The following is a 15,505-nucleotide window of genomic DNA, read 5'->3' as shown; positions in this document are numbered from 1 at the left end:
AGAATACAATGTGGACACTACCTGAGAGCAATAAATACTTAAAAAGACCAATAATTAACAATTAAAAATTAAAAATTGCAAAATGCATCCCCCTACAGCCTAGCGGTCCGAATTATAAAATCTAATGGCTGCAGGGGTGAAGGATCTCCTGAACCGCTCCGTTCTACAGGGCAGGGAGAGGAGCCGGTTGTTGTTCCGAGTGCTCTTTTGACTCTCCAGAATTACATGGAGGGGATGCCCGGGGTTTTTCAGGATGACCTGCACCTTGTGCCTCATACGCCTCTCAAGCACATCCATCCCAGAGTCTACTCTCCCCTCCAGCACTGAGCTAGCTCGTTTAACCAGTTTGACCAGCTTCTTGTTGTTTTTTGCACTAATGCTGTTGCCCCAGCAGACAACAGCGTAGAAAATAACACTTGCAACCGCAGTGTTGTAAAACATGTGCAGCATATCATTACACACATTGAAGGATTTGAGCCTTCTGAGGAAATAGAGTCTGCTCTGGCCTTTTTTGTAGAGGGAGTCAGAGTTGACAGACCATATACCCCTTCTTTATGTGCAATTACTTGTAATAGTTGTGGCAAGAAGGGACATTATTCTAGAGTATGCAATACTCTACCATAAAAATGGATTATTAAGGGTTTGGACACGCTTGAGGCAGGAAACATGTTGGGGGAGTCCAGAACCAGGGACCACAGTTTAAGAATAAGGGGTAAGCCATTTAGAATGGAGATGAGGAAAAACTTTTTCTCACAGAGTTGTGAGTCTGTGGAATTCTCTACCTCAGAGGGCGGTGGAGGCCGGTTTTCTGGATACTTTCAAGAGAGTTAGATAGGGCGCTTAAAGATAGTGGAGTCAGGGGATATGGGGAGAAGGCAGGAACGGGGTACTGATTGGGGATGATCAGCCATGATCACATTGAATGGCGGTGCTGGCTCGAAGGGCCGAATGACCTACTCCTGCACCTATTGTCTATTGTCTAGGATGAGGAGGAGAACCTCAATGACGTTGGCTACGATGACATCGGAGGGTGTCGCAAACAACTGGCACAGATCAAGGAGATGGTGGAGTTGCCTCTTCGCCACCCAGCCCTCTTCAAGGCCATCGGAGTCAAGGTGGGTAGCACACCTTGTTAGGTTAACATATGATGTGCGTTTGACGGCACCGGGCCTGTACTCGCTGGAGTTTAGAAGGTTAAGGGGGGACCTCATTGAAACTTACGGAATAGTGAAAGACATAGATAGATGGATGTGGAGAGGATGTTTCCACTAGTGGGGGAGAGTCTAGGACCAGAGGTCACAGCCTCAGAATAAAAGTACGTACCTTTATGCCCCTGTCCCACTTAGGAAACCTGAACGGAAACCTCTGGAGACTTTGCGCCCCACCCAAGGTTTCCGTGCGGTTCCCGGAGGTTTTTGTCAGTCTCCCTACCTGCTTCCACTACCTGCAACCTCCGGCAACCACCTGCAACCTCCGGGAACCGCACGGAAACCTTGGGTGGGGCGCAAAGTCACCAGAGGTTTCCGTTCAGGTTTCCTAAGTGGGACAGGGGCATAAGAATGGAGATGAGGCGGAATTTCTTTAGTCAGAGGGGGGTGAATCTGTTGAATTCATTGCCACAGAAGGCTGTGGAGGCCACAAGTCAGTGGATATTTTGACTAATATCTTCAATCTGTCCTCAGCCTCCACGGGGAATCCTGCTCTATGGATCACCAGGAACCGGGAAGACACTTGTGGCTCGAGCTGTAGCCAACGAAACCGGGGCTTTCTTCTTCCTTATCAATGGTGAGATGTAAACCTGGCAGGGAGAGGCCATTCAGCCCATCTACATTCCTTTCCTATACACACTTCTGCACTGGTCACCCAAATGGTTCCAAACATACACAAGGAACTGCAGATGCTGGAATCCTGAGAGGAACACAAAACAGTGAGGGTGGGGGTGGGGGGGGGGAGTGGAACAAGGCCTGGCAAGTGATAGGTGGATACTAGAGTGGGGGGAAGGTGTGGCAGAGAAGAAGTCGAAGGCTCAAGATGACAAGGAGACAAAATGATGTGTCGGATGGAACTGCAGATGCTGGTTTACACAGAAGATAGACACAAAATGCTGGAGTAACTCAACGGGACAGGCAGCATCTCTGGAGAGAAGGAATGGGTGATGTTTTGGGTTCAAGACCCTTCCTCAAGAAGGGTCTCGACCCGCAAAGTCACCCATTTCTTCTCTCCTGAGATGCTGCCTTTTCCCGCTGAGTTACTCCGGCATTTTGTGTCTATCTTGGGGGACAAAAGAGGGTTCAGATGAATAGAGAACAGGAGTGAAATAGGAGTGAAACGTAAAGCCAGAGGGAGGGATGTATTCAAAGGGGAGAGGCGACAAAGGGGATGGGATAATGGGAGATACGTGTGAGGGGGAGCTTGGGAAGAGGGGATGAGGGGCGGCTATGTGGGAGAAATGGGTGCGGGGGGAGAAAAGGAGGGATATTTGGTTTTTGCCTGACCCGCAGGGTTACTCCAGCACTTTGCACCTGCAGTTTCTTGTTCAGAGTCATGGGGTCTTACAGAGCGTAAACAGGCCCTTCGACCCAACTTGCCCACACCGACCAACATGTCCCATCTACACTAGTCCCACCTACCTGCGTTTCAAGTTCAAGTTCAAGAGAGTTTATTGTCATGTGTCCCTGTATAGGACAATGAAATTCTTGCTTTGCTTCAGCACACAGAACATAGTAGGCATTGACTACAAAACAGATCAGTGTGTCCATATACCATGTTATAAATATATACACACATGAATAAATAAACTGATAAAGTGCAAATAACAGATAATTGGTTATTAATAATCAGAGTTTTGTCCGAGCCAGGTTTAATAGCCTGATGGCCCATTTGGCCCATATCCCTCTAAACCTGTCCTATCCATGTACCTGTCTAAACGTTGGGATTGTCCCTGCCTCAACCAACTCCACCGGCAGCTCGTTCCATACGCCCACCACCCTTTGTGTAAGAAAATGTTACCCCTCAAAGTCCTATTAAATCTTCCCCCCCTTACGATAAACCTATGCCCTCTGGGTGACGGCACCCCTACTCTGGGCAAGAGACTCTGTGCGCCCACCTGATCTAGGCCTCTCCTGTTTCTTCACTGTGATGGGTCGGTGTTGATGTTGGTGTTATTAGGGGTGTGGGGGGGAGGTCAGGTCAGACATGTCCTGTTGAAACTGGAGAATCTTTGGGGTTAAGCTTCCTAAGAGGAATATGATGTTCCTCTTGGTCTCCCTCTGGCAATGGAGGAAGACCAGGACAGAAACATTGTTATCATTTTTTAGTTTTAGAGATACAGCGTGGAAACAGGCCCTTCGGCCCACTGCTATCCCCACTGACCAACTATCACCTGTACATTAGTTCTATCCTACACACCAGACCAATTACAGAAGCCAATTGGCCTACAAACATGCATGGCTTTGGGATTTGGGAGGAAACCGGAGCACCCGGAGGAAACCCACACAGTCCCAGGGACCTGTAGTCAGGATCGAACCCAGGTCTCTGGCACTGTTTTAAACGGCCAAGAGGTGCCTGTGGGTAAGATGACCTTGTGTACGGGTGTTAGGGGTTATGGGGAGAAGGCAGGAGAATGGGGATTAGGAGGGAGAGATAGATCAGCCATGATTGAATGGCGGAGTAGACTTGATGGTCTCCGTCTGTCAATGGAGGAGGCCCAGGACAGAAAGGAATGCAGAATATAGGAATGGGATGGGTAGTTATACTAGTTAGTAACCTGGTAACCATTGCCATTGGTTGTGCAGGTCCGGAGATCATGAGTAAACTGGCCGGGGAGTCGGAGAGTAATCTGAGGAAGGCCTTCGAGGAAGCAGAGAAGAACGCTCCAGCTATCATCTTCATCGATGAATTGGATGCCATTGCCCCAAAGAGGGAGAAGGTACTGTTACATTACAGACGGCTGCGGAGGACAAGTCAATGGATATTTCTAACGCAGAGATAGATAGATAGATTCTTGATTAGTACGGGTGTCAGGGGATAGGGGGAGGGTGGGGTTGAGAGGGAAAGATAGATCAGCCATGATTGAATGGTGGAGTAGACTTGATGGGCCAAAGGACTTACAAACCTGCACGTCTTTGGAGTGGGGGAGGAACCTGGAGACAACCCGTGCGGCCACAGGGAGAACGTACAAACTCCGTACAGACAGCACCCGTGATCAGGATCGAACCCGGGTCCCTGGCGCTGTGAGGCAGCAACTCTACCTTTGGATGGTCTATAGGATGGTGTGGAGATTCGACGGGCCAAATGGCCTCTTCCTGTTCCTAAATCTCCAATTGTGGGTGGAATGGAGATGAATTCATCCTGCCACCCTGCTTTCCCTACTTTGCTACACCTACCCGGGGCAAAAGCTCAGTGCCAGCTGGGCCGAGGCTAATGGGTCGACAGGGCCTATATTCACTGGAATTTAGGATGAGAGGAGATCTTATAGAAACATAACATTCTTAAGGGATTGGACAGGCTAGATGCAGGAAATATGTTTTCTGTCTCTCCGATTCTCTCTCATTCTCTCTCTCTCTTTCTCTCATTCTCTCATTCTCACTCATTCTCTCTCTTTCTCTCTCTCTCTCATTCTCTCTCTCATTCTCTCTTTCTCTCATTCTCATTCTCTCTCACTCATTCTCTCTCTTTCTCTCTTTCTCATTCTCTCTCTCTCACTCTCTCTTTCTTTCTCTCTTTCATTCTCTCTCTCTCTCTCTCTCTAATTCTTTCTCTCTCTCTCGCTCTCTCATTCTCTCTCTCTCATTCTCTCTCATTCTCTCTCATTCTCTCTCATTCTCTCTTTCTCTCATTCTCTCATTCTCATTCTCTCATTATCTCTCTCCCTCTCCCTCTCTCCCTCTCTCCCCTGCTGTGCAGACCCACGGGGAGGTGGAGCGCCGGATTGTGTCCCAGCTCCTGACACTGATGGACGGACTGAAGCAACGGACACACGTCATAGTCATGGCGGCCACCAACCGGCCAAACAGCATTGATCCGGCCCTCCGGAGATTCGGTGGGTATCAGACCTGGTGCATCCTGCCCTGGAGCAGGCCACCATCACAGCCTGTAGAGCGATGGAGCACAAACACAGGCCCTTCAGCCCACAGCATCCCTCCTGACCACCCTGTACCCATCAAAAGCGAGACAAATTGGAGATTTAAGTTTAGTTTACAACGCAGAAACAGGCCCTTCGGCCCACCGAGTCCGCGCCGACCAGCGATCCCCGCACACTCATGCCCCTGTCCCACTTAGGAAACCTGAACGGAAACCTCTGGAGACTTTGCGCCCCACCCAAGGTCTCCGTGCGGTTCCCGGAGGTTGCAGGAGGTTGCCGGAGGTTGCAGGTAGTGGAAGCAGGTAGGGAGACTGACAAAAACCTCCGGGAACCGCACGGAAACCTTGGGTGGGGCGCAAAGTCTCCCGAGGTTTCCGTTCAGGTTTCCTAAGTGGGACAGGGGCATAACACTATCCTACACACACTAGGGACAATTTACATTTAATACCAAGCCAATTAGCCCACAACCCTGCACGTCTTTGGAGTGTGGGAGGAAACCGAAGATCTCGGAGAAAACCCACGCGGTCACGGGGAGAACGTGCAAACTCCGTACAGACAGCACCCAATCTGTACAGATCGAACCCGATTTTCTGGCACTGTGAGGCAGCAACTCTACCGCTGCACCACCATGCAGGCAGATGCATGAAATCTAACCTAAGAGCAGAAGATGGTGGAAATATCTCTTCCCATTTCCGATGAAGGGTCCTTGCCCTGAAGTGTTAACTCTGTTTCTCTTCCCACAGATGCTGCCTGACTTGCTGGGAGTTTCCACTACATTCTGCTTTTATTTAACCAAACATATTCCATGTTAGATTACTGAATCCCAATGTTCCCATTCTAAATTGATTTTTTAACAGCAAGAGTGATAGAACTGCAATGTTAGGATTCATTTCAAGAGGATTAGAATATAAAAGGATGTAATACTGAGGCTTTATAAGGCACTGTACACACCATATTTGGGATGTTTTGGGATGTGGAATTCTCTGCCTCAGAGGGCGGTGGAGGCCGGTTCTCTGGATACTTTTCAGAAAGAGCTAGATAGGGCTCTTACAGATAGCGGAGTCAGGGGATATGGGGAGAAGGCAGGAATGGGATACTGATTGGGGATAATAATAATAATAATGGATGGGATTTATATAGCGCCTTTCTAATACTCAAGGCGCTTTACATCGCATTATTCATTCACTCCTCAGTCACACTCGGTGGTGTTAAGCTACTTCTGTAGCCACAGCTGCCCTGGGGCAGACTGACGGAAGCGTGGCTGCCAATCTGCGCCTACGGCCTCTCCGACCACCACCAATCACTCACACACATTCACACACAGGCAAAGGTGGGTGAAGTGTCTTGCCCAAGGACACAACGACAGTATGCAGTCCAAGCGGGATTCGAACCGGCTACCTTCCGGTTGCCAGCCCATTGTGCCATCTGTCGTCCCAATGCGCCATCTGTCGTCCCAATGATCAGCCATGATCACATTGAATGGCGGTGCTGTCTCGAAGGGCCGAATGGCCTACTCCTGCACCTATTGTCTATTGTCTATTGACCACATTGCCCATCGATCATCCGCTCACACTAGTTCTATGTTATCCAACATTCTCATTCAAACCCCACACACTAGCAGCAGTTCACATGGGCCAATTTACCTATAAACCTTCACATCTTTGGGATGTGGTAGACATACAGAGCATTTGGAGGGAACCCAATCTGGCCACAGGAAGAATGTGCAAACTCCGGATGCAGACAGCACCCGATGTCAGGATCGAACCCGGGTCTCTGGCACTATGATGTAGCGGCTCTACCCGCTGTGCCACTGGGCCGCCCTTAGTTCTTCTGCTCCTCCCTCCGTACATTAACATTGACCTTGCCGTGGGCACCTGTGTCATGGGTGCCGTCCACCTTGCAAGGTGCCGCCTATATCTAACCCACGCCTGCCTTTGGGACCTTCTGAGAGTGACCCCTCTGTGTCTTGACAGGTCGCTTTGACCGGGAGATCGACATCGGGATCCCAGACTCCATCGGTAGGCTTGAGATCCTGCAGATTCACACCAAGAACATGAAGCTGGCGGATGACGTGGATCTGGAGAAGGTCAGTTGGGCAGCGGGAGACCTTTCCTAGGGTTGGGGCAGTATGGGGACGGACAATGGCCAGAGTGTACACCGTACAATGCTGATTATAACACGGAGTTTGTACGTTCTCCCCGTGACCTGCGTGGGTTTTCTCCGGGTGCTCCGGTTTCCTCCCACACTCCAAAGACGTACAAGTTTGTAGGTTAATTGGCTTCAGTAAAAATTGTAAAAATGTCCCCAGTGTGTGCAGGGGCATAAAACCGGGGGGGGGGGGGGGGCTAGAGGGGACACGTCCCCCCCATGTTTTGAGAAGTGGAGGACATCCCCCCCTAGTTTTTGTGATCCTGATTTTAAAATCTCCGCTTTTAGCGCTGGATTGAGCCTCCGAGCCTCGCACGTGTGTGTGTGTGTGTGCATGTGCGCGGGGCCCCCAATAAATTGTGTCCCCCGTCCCCTCTATGTTTTGATAGCGAGTGTGTGTAGGATGGTGTTAGTGTGCGGGGATCGCTGGTCGGTACTGACTTAGTGGGCAGAATGGCCTGTTTCCGCGCTGTATCTCTAAACTAAACCAAACTGAACATAGTGGCGCAGCGGTAGAGTTCCCGCCTTACAGCGCCAGAGACACGGGTTCGATCCTGACTATGGGTGCTGTCTGTCTGTCCAGCATGTTGTGCCTTCCCCTCTTCCCTGGAACACATGCGTAGAGTCCATGAAGTCCAGGCCCCCACCTGCCATGATCTCCCCCCCCCCCACCCCCCGTGTGACGGAGCCCAGCGGACACTCTTTGACTGACGCGGTGCCCTGTTGCAGATCGCGCACGATACCCACGGGCACGTGGGCGCGGACCTGGCAGCCCTCTGCTCCGAGGGAGCCCTACAGGCCATCCGCAAGAAGATGAGCATCATCGACTTGGAGGACGACACCATCGACGTCAACATCCTAAACTCCATGTCCGTGACCATGGATGACTTCCAGGTGAGTCCTAGCCAGATGTCCAATGCTCTGACAACTTCCATGATGTAGAATCCTCTACAACATCTCAGGTTTCTTCACATGAGAATATTAAGCACAAATTGGCACGTAAGCAGATACTAGGTCCAGAACTCGGTCAAAGAGATCAAGTGGTCTTTAAGGGGCATCTTAAAGACGAGAGGGAGGGAATTCCAAAGTTTAGGGACTTAAGAAGGATGTGGAGCCTTTGGTGCGGGTTCAGGAGAGGTTTACCAGATTGCTGCCTGGATCAGAGTGTTAGTTATGAGGAGAGGTCAGACCAACTTGGGTAAGAAAAAACTGCAGATGCTGGTTTAAATCGAAGGTAGACACAAAATGCTGGAGTAACTCAGCGGGTGAGGCAGCATCTCTGGAGAGAAGGAATGGATGACGTTTCGGGTCGAGACCCTTCTTCAGTCTTCACTGTGTTCACTGGTCAGAGTGGACTCAGTGGGCCAAAGGGCCGGTTTCAACACTGTATCTCTAAAACTAAAACTAAAAACTAAAAAACGCCTGTAGCTGGGACTTAAGGAATTTAGTTGGAGGTTGAGGTGTGGTGATACAAGGAACTGCAGATGCTGGTTTACAAAAATGGACACTTAGTGCAGGAATAACTCAGAGGGTCAGGCAGCATCTCTGGAAGACACGGATTTGTGATGTTTTGGGTTGGGACCTTAGAAGTCAGGTGCTTAGTTTAACCCTTGTGTTCTTGTACCCCTCCCCCTCTCCTCTCCGCAGTGGGCTCTGGGCCAGAGCAACCCCTCGGCTCTTCGCGAAACGGTGGTTGAGGTTCCGACGGTCACCTGGGAAGACATTGGAGGGCTGGAGGAGGTGAAGAGAGAGCTGCAGGAACTGGTGCAGGTGAGTACTTCCCGGGTCAGGGGGTCAAAGAGCTTCACGGCCGCAGTACGACAGGTTAAACGTCATAAAGGTTAAGGCAAGTCAAAGGTCATACGTCCACAAAGCAAGAGAGATAGAATTTAGAAGATTGAGGGGGAATCTTATAGAAACTTACAAAATTCTTAAGGGGTTGGACAGGCTAGATGCAGGAAGATTGTTCCCGATGTTGGGGAAGTCCAGAACTAGGGGTCACAGTTTAAGGATAAGGGGGAAGTCTTTTAGGACTGAAATGAGAAAAACATTTTTCACACAGAGAGTGGTGAATCTGTGGAATTCTCTGCCACAGAATGTAGTTGAGGCCAGTTCATTGGCTATATTTAAGAGGGAGTTAGCTGTGGCTAAAGGGATCAGGGGGTATGGAGAGAAGGCAGGTACAGGATACTGAGTTGGATGATCAGCCATGATCATATTGAATGGCGGTGCAGGCTCGATGGGCCGAATAGCCTACTCCTGCACCTATTTTCTATGTTTCTATGATAGTTAGCCATTCACACTAGCTATCTATGCTATCCGGCTTTCACACGAGAGGCAATTTACAGAAGTCAATCAATATCAATCAATCAATATCAGTTTCATTCGTCACTTGTACATAAAGTGCAAGTGAAATGAATTTGCCAGCAGCGGTACAATAAAAAAAAAACACAATAATTTTATTTTAATACAAACATCCACCACAGCATTCATCACTGTGGCGGAAGGCACACAATGTCGGTGTTGGCTGGAGGTGGATGATTAGTGTTTTGTAGTTTAGTGTTGAGATTCAGCACGGAAACAGGACCTTCGGCCCACCGAGTCCACGCCGACCATCGATCGCCCGTTCACGCTAGTTCTATGTTGTCCCACTCTCTCATCCACTCCCTACACACGAAGGACAATTTGCAGAGGGCCAATTAACCGACTAAACCGCACGTCTTTGGGATGTGGGAGGAAACCGGAGCACCCAGAGGAAACCCACGCGGTCCCAGTTTGGCAGACATATTTTGGGCCATTGGCCTGTTTCTGAGTTGTATTGTTCCATGTTTAGTTTAGATTAGTTTAGTTTAGTTTACTTTAGTTCATTGTCACGTGTACCGAGGTACAGTGAACATTTTTTTGTTGCGTGCTATCCAGTCAACGGAAAGCCAATACTTGATCACAATCAAGCCGTCTCCAGTGTACAGATACAGAATGAAGTGAATAATGTTTAGTGCAAGGTAAAGTCCAGTGAAGTCCGATTAAGGATGGACAGAGGGTCTCCAATGAGGTCGATGGGAGGTCCCGAGTTGGTGAGAGGATGGTTCAGTTGCCTGATAACAGCTGGAAAGAACCTGTCCCTGAATCTGTAGGTGTGCGTTTTTACACTTCTGTACCTCTTACCTGATGGGAGAGGGGAGAAGAGGGAGTGAGCAGGGTGGGGCTCATCTTTGATTATGCTGCTGGCCTTGCCGAGGCAGCGTGAGGTGTAGATGGAGTCTGATCGGGGTGAGACTGGTCCGTGATGTTCTAAGGCCAGGACTAGGGGGGAAAGGGATTGACTATGTGATTTTGTTTCCCCCCCCCCCCCCCCAGTACCCAGTGGAATACCCGGAAAAGTTCCTGAAGTTCGGCATGACCCCGTCCCGTGGCGTTCTATTCTACGGGCCACCCGGCTGCGGGAAGACCCTGTTGGCAAAGGCTATTGCTTCCGAGTGCCAGGCAAACTTTGTCTCCATCAAGGGGCCAGAGCTACTCACCATGTGGTTCGGGGAGTCAGAGGCCAACGTCCGTGATGTCTTTGACAAGGTATGGAGTCTCTAAACGGACACACACAGAGTGTTGGAGTAACTCAGCAGATCAGGCAGCATCTGTGGAGAACATGGATAGGTGACGTTTCACAGAGTGCTGGAGTAACTCAGCGGGTCAGGCAGCATCTGTGGAGAACATGGATAGGTGACGTTTCACAGAGTGCTAGAGTAACTCAGCAGGTCAGGCAGCATCTGTGGAGAACATGGATAGGTGACGTTTCACAGAGTGCTAGAGTAACTCAGCGGGTCAGGCAGCATCTGTGGAGAACATGGATAGGTGACGTTTCACAGAGTGCTGGAGTAACTCAGCGGGTCAGGCAGCATCTGTGGAGAACATGGATAGGTGACGTTTCACAGAGTGCTGGAGTAACTCAGCGGGTCAGGCAGCATCTGTGGAGAACATGGATAGGTGACGTTTCGGGTCGAGACACCGGAAACGTCTCCTATCCATTTTCTCCAAAGATGCTGCCTTGAGTTAGTTGAGACAGTCCAGCATTTAGTGTCTATCTTTGGTACAAGCCAACATCTGCAGTTCATTCTTATGTGTAGGAAGGAACTGCAGATGCTGGTTTAAATCGAAGATCAGTCTGAAGAAGGGTCTCGACCCAAAACGTCACCCATTCCTTCTCTCCAGTGATGCTGCCTGTCTCGATGAGTTACTCCAGCATTTTGTGTCCATGTTCATTTTTATTATTATTGCTGCTATTATTATTGTTGTTGTTGATATTATTATTATTATTACTATTATAATTATTATTGGTTATTATTACTATGATTATTACTATTATTATTACCAGTGGTGGTAGTATTATTATTACTACTATTATCATTGTTGATGTTGTTATTATTATTACTATTATAATTATTATTATTGGTTGTTATTATTACTATGATTATTACTATTATACGTGGGACTTATCATCGCCCGCCTGGGTCTTGGACATCGGGAGAGAAGTGGAGAACAGGGGAGAGAAAAGACTTTGCCTTCCATCACAGTGGGTCCACAGTGATGGATGTTTGTGTGAATTAAATTGTGTGTATGTCTAGGAAATTGTCTTTGTTTGTATGGCTGTGGAAACAGAATTTTGTTTGAGCCTCACTGAGGCTCAAATGACAATAAATTGTATTGTATTGTATTGTATTATTGCTACTATTATTATTATCAGTGGTGGTAGTATTATTACTACTATTATTACTATTATTGTTTTAATGGTTGGGCAAGGTGTAGAAGGATGGGGCCAGGGTGTTCCAGGCACCGCCACACTCTGTAAAAATACCTGCCCCGTGCATCTCCTTTCAGCTTAAAGCCGTGACCTCTGGCTTTGACATTTGCCCTGTTGCTTTGTTTCCAAGGCTCGGCAGGCGGCTCCTTGCATCTTGTTCTTCGACGAGCTGGACTCCATCGCCAAGTCCCGCGGAGGGAGTGCGGGGGACGGAGGGGGGGCCGCGGACAGGGTCATCAACCAGATCCTGACGGAAATGGATGGCATGTCCAACAAGAAGAATGTCTTCATCATTGGAGCAACAAACAGGTACATCAGACCAGGCCCAGGCACTTCCACTGGCCCTCTGCAAGAGATGGGGTCTATCCTACAGGAGTCCTCAAGGCTAGGCCAACTTATCTGTAATATTTGTCTTTGATAAGGGGTGGGTATGGTACGCAGCGGTAGACATGCTGCCTTACAGCACTTACAGAGACCCTGGTTCAATCCTGACTACGGGTGCTGTCTGTACGGAGTTTGTACGTTCTCCCTGCTTGGGTTCCCCGAGATCTTCTGTGTCCTCCCACACTCCAAAGACGTGCGGGTTTGCAGGTTAATTGGCTTTGTAGAAATGTAAAATTGTCCCTGGTATAGGATAATATTAATGTATGGGGATCGTGGGTCGGTGCAGACTCATACGTTTGACTTTGACTCGGTGGGACTGGGTTTCCGTGCTGTATCTCTAGACTAAACAAAACTAAAATCTACACCAAATTTCAATCCTCGGGGAAAAGGTTCTGACTGTCTACCTTATCTATACATCTCATAATTTTATATGCTTCCACAAAGCTCTCCCCTCGACCTCTGATGTTCCAGAGAAAACAATCCAAGTCTGTCCAACCTCTCCCTGTAGCGAACACCCCTTAATCTAGGCATTGTTCTGGTAAACCTCCTCTGCACCTTTCCAAAGCCTCCACATCCTACCTGTAATGGGCCGACCAGAACTGTATGTAATACTCCAAATGGTGTCGGATCAAGGTCCTATAAAGATGCAATCCATTGGTGTTGTGAAATGCTTTCGGAGATCCAGGAATGGTGATAGACGCGATAGAGATGCAAGCTTTGTCCTCATCAGTTAACTGGGTTTTATTTACAGACCTGACATTATTGATCCAGCCATCCTAAGGCCGGGGCGTTTGGACCAGCTGATCTATATCCCGCTGCCCGATGAAAAGTCAAGGATGGCCATCCTGAAAGCCAACCTCAGAAAGTCTCCAATTGCAAAGGTAGGGGCTCTGGTGACCGGGGGGGGTTCGATCCTGACCTCCAGTACTGTCTGTGTGGAGTTTGCAAGTTTCATTTAGTTCAGTTTAGATTAGATTAAATTAGATTAGTTTAGTTTAGAGATACAACACAGAAACAGGCCTTTTGACCCACTGAGTCTGTGCCGACCAGCGATCCCCGCACATTACAACTACCCTACACACACTAGGGTCTGTATGGCATTTTGCAAGTTTGGTTTAGTTTAGATTAGATTAGATTAATTTAGTTTAGAGATGCAATGCAGAAACAGGCGGCCTACAACAATCTAAAGCCGCGGTCTCCGGTGAGGAAGAGCCGATCCTGGACTGACTGGACTCTGGTCCTGTACACGGGGGGGAAATGGAGGAGGACTGGCCAAATTTTTGTGCCTTCCACAGTGATGAATGCTGTGGTGGATGTTTGTGTTACAGTTTTATTGTGTGTTCTTTATTATTGTACCACTGCAGACAACCCAAATTTCCACCAACCCTGGTTGTGTGGCAATAAATTATATCTATCTATCATCCCACTGAGTCTGTGCCGACCAGCGATCTCCGCACATTAAAACTACCCTCCACACACTAGGGTCTGTATGGCATTTTGCAAGTTTGGTTTAGTTTAGATTAGATTAGATTAATTTAGTTTAGAGATGCAATGCAGAAACAGGCCCTTCATCCCACTGAGTCCGCGCCGACCAGCGATCTCCGCACACCAACACTATCCTACACACACTAGGGTCTGTATGGAATTTTGCCGGTTTGGTTTAGTTCAGATTAGATTAGTTTAGTTTTAGAGATACAGACTATCCCACACACACTAGGACCAATTTACATTTTTACCAAAGCCAATTAATTTACACTCCTGTACGTCTTTGGAGAGTGGGAGGAAACCGGAGCACCCGGAGGAAACCCACGTTGTCTCATGACCCATGATCTGTTGTTTTTTTGATTGGGAGATACAGCATGAACCCAGACTCTTCAGCCCACTTACTTCACGCCAAGTATCGATCGCCAAGCTCTACAATAACGTTGCTGTTGCTCACATTCGTGTTTTTCTGAGGGGAGAGCGTTGCGGTCTCACATACTCACGCTTCCTTCCACCGCAGGGTGTTGACCTGGTCTACCTGGCCAAGATAGCACATGGCTTCTCGGGAGCTGACCTGACGGAGATCTGCCAGAGGGCGTGCAAGCTGGCCATCCGCGAGTGCATCGAAGCGGAGCTCAAGAGGGAGCAGGAACACAGGAGCAACCCTGACATTGCCATGGTGAGTCTACTTTAGTTGAGAGATACTGCACCGATCAGCGATCCCAGCACATTCAGGTGCAGGAGTAGGCCATCATTCCCAGCCTTGGACCAACTCCCCATAAACAGTTCCACGATAGACACAAAATTCTGGAGTAACTCAGCGGGACAGGCAGCATCTCTGGAGAGAAGGGAATGGGTGACGTTTTGGGTCAAGACCCTTCTTCAACAGTCTGATGAAGAGCCTCGACCCGAAACGTCACCCATTCCTTCTCTCCACAGATACCGCCTGTCCCGCTGAGTTACTCCAGCATTTTGTGTCTATCTTCGGTTTAAACCAGCATCTGCAGTTCCTTCCGACACAGGTTGACGAAAGAACAGCAGATGCTGGAGAAATCGAAGGTAGACAAATCAGCTGGAGAAACTCAGTGGGTGAGGCGGCATCTATGGAGCAAAGGAATAGGTGATGTTTCGAGTCAAGACCTTTCTTCAGACTGAGGAAGGGTCTCGACCCGAAACGTCACCCATTCCTTCGCCCCATAGATGCTGCCTGTCCCGCTGAGTTTCTCCAGCATTTTTGTCTACCTTCCTACAAAGATAATACTATACATGGATATAATTCAGTAAGTAAGTAAGTTTATTGGCCAAGTATTCACATACAAGGAATTTGCCTTGGTGCTCAGCCCACAAGTGACAACATAACATCCAGTGACAGCTGCGAATGACTCCGAAAACACTAAACATTAATAATAATAAAACATTAATGATAAAACACCATTGATCAAGCATGTGAACCAACAAAATACCAGATCAAAGGGAGGCTACAGATTTTTGGCTGTTGAGTAGAGCAACTACTCGTGGATAAAAACTGTTTTTATGACTGGCTGTGGCAGCTTTGACAGTACGGAGTCGCCTTCCAGAGGGAAGTGGTTCAAAGAGTTTGTGGCCAGGGTGAG

General features: G+C 48.6%; 1 protein-coding gene across 2 annotated transcripts in view; it reads left to right on the top strand.

Moving 5' to 3' along the window:
• Positions 1–15,505, top strand: part of LOC116966097 (transitional endoplasmic reticulum ATPase-like) — a 33,824-nt gene that overhangs the window by 14,072 nt on the left and 4,247 nt on the right. For both annotated transcript variants that reach the window (XM_033012263.1, XM_033012264.1), the window contains exons 6-16: positions 984–1,115; positions 1,683–1,785; positions 3,795–3,928; positions 4,906–5,041; positions 7,057–7,169; positions 7,961–8,125; positions 8,879–9,001; positions 10,589–10,801; positions 12,157–12,335; positions 13,162–13,291; positions 14,413–14,571. In XM_033012263.1, the coding sequence (XP_032868154.1) occupies positions 984–1,115; positions 1,683–1,785; positions 3,795–3,928; positions 4,906–5,041; positions 7,057–7,169; positions 7,961–8,125; positions 8,879–9,001; positions 10,589–10,801; positions 12,157–12,335; positions 13,162–13,291; positions 14,413–14,571 (1,587 nt within the window). The remainder of the gene's footprint in view (positions 1–983; positions 1,116–1,682; positions 1,786–3,794; positions 3,929–4,905; positions 5,042–7,056; positions 7,170–7,960; positions 8,126–8,878; positions 9,002–10,588; positions 10,802–12,156; positions 12,336–13,161; positions 13,292–14,412; positions 14,572–15,505) is intronic.

This window comes from Amblyraja radiata, chromosome 35, assembly GCF_010909765.2.
Source record: "Amblyraja radiata isolate CabotCenter1 chromosome 35, sAmbRad1.1.pri, whole genome shotgun sequence".
Taxonomy (NCBI): domain Eukaryota; kingdom Metazoa; phylum Chordata; class Chondrichthyes; order Rajiformes; family Rajidae; genus Amblyraja; species Amblyraja radiata.
Note: the sequence above shows the minus strand (reverse complement) of the source record. Positions and strands in the feature narration are given on the sequence as shown.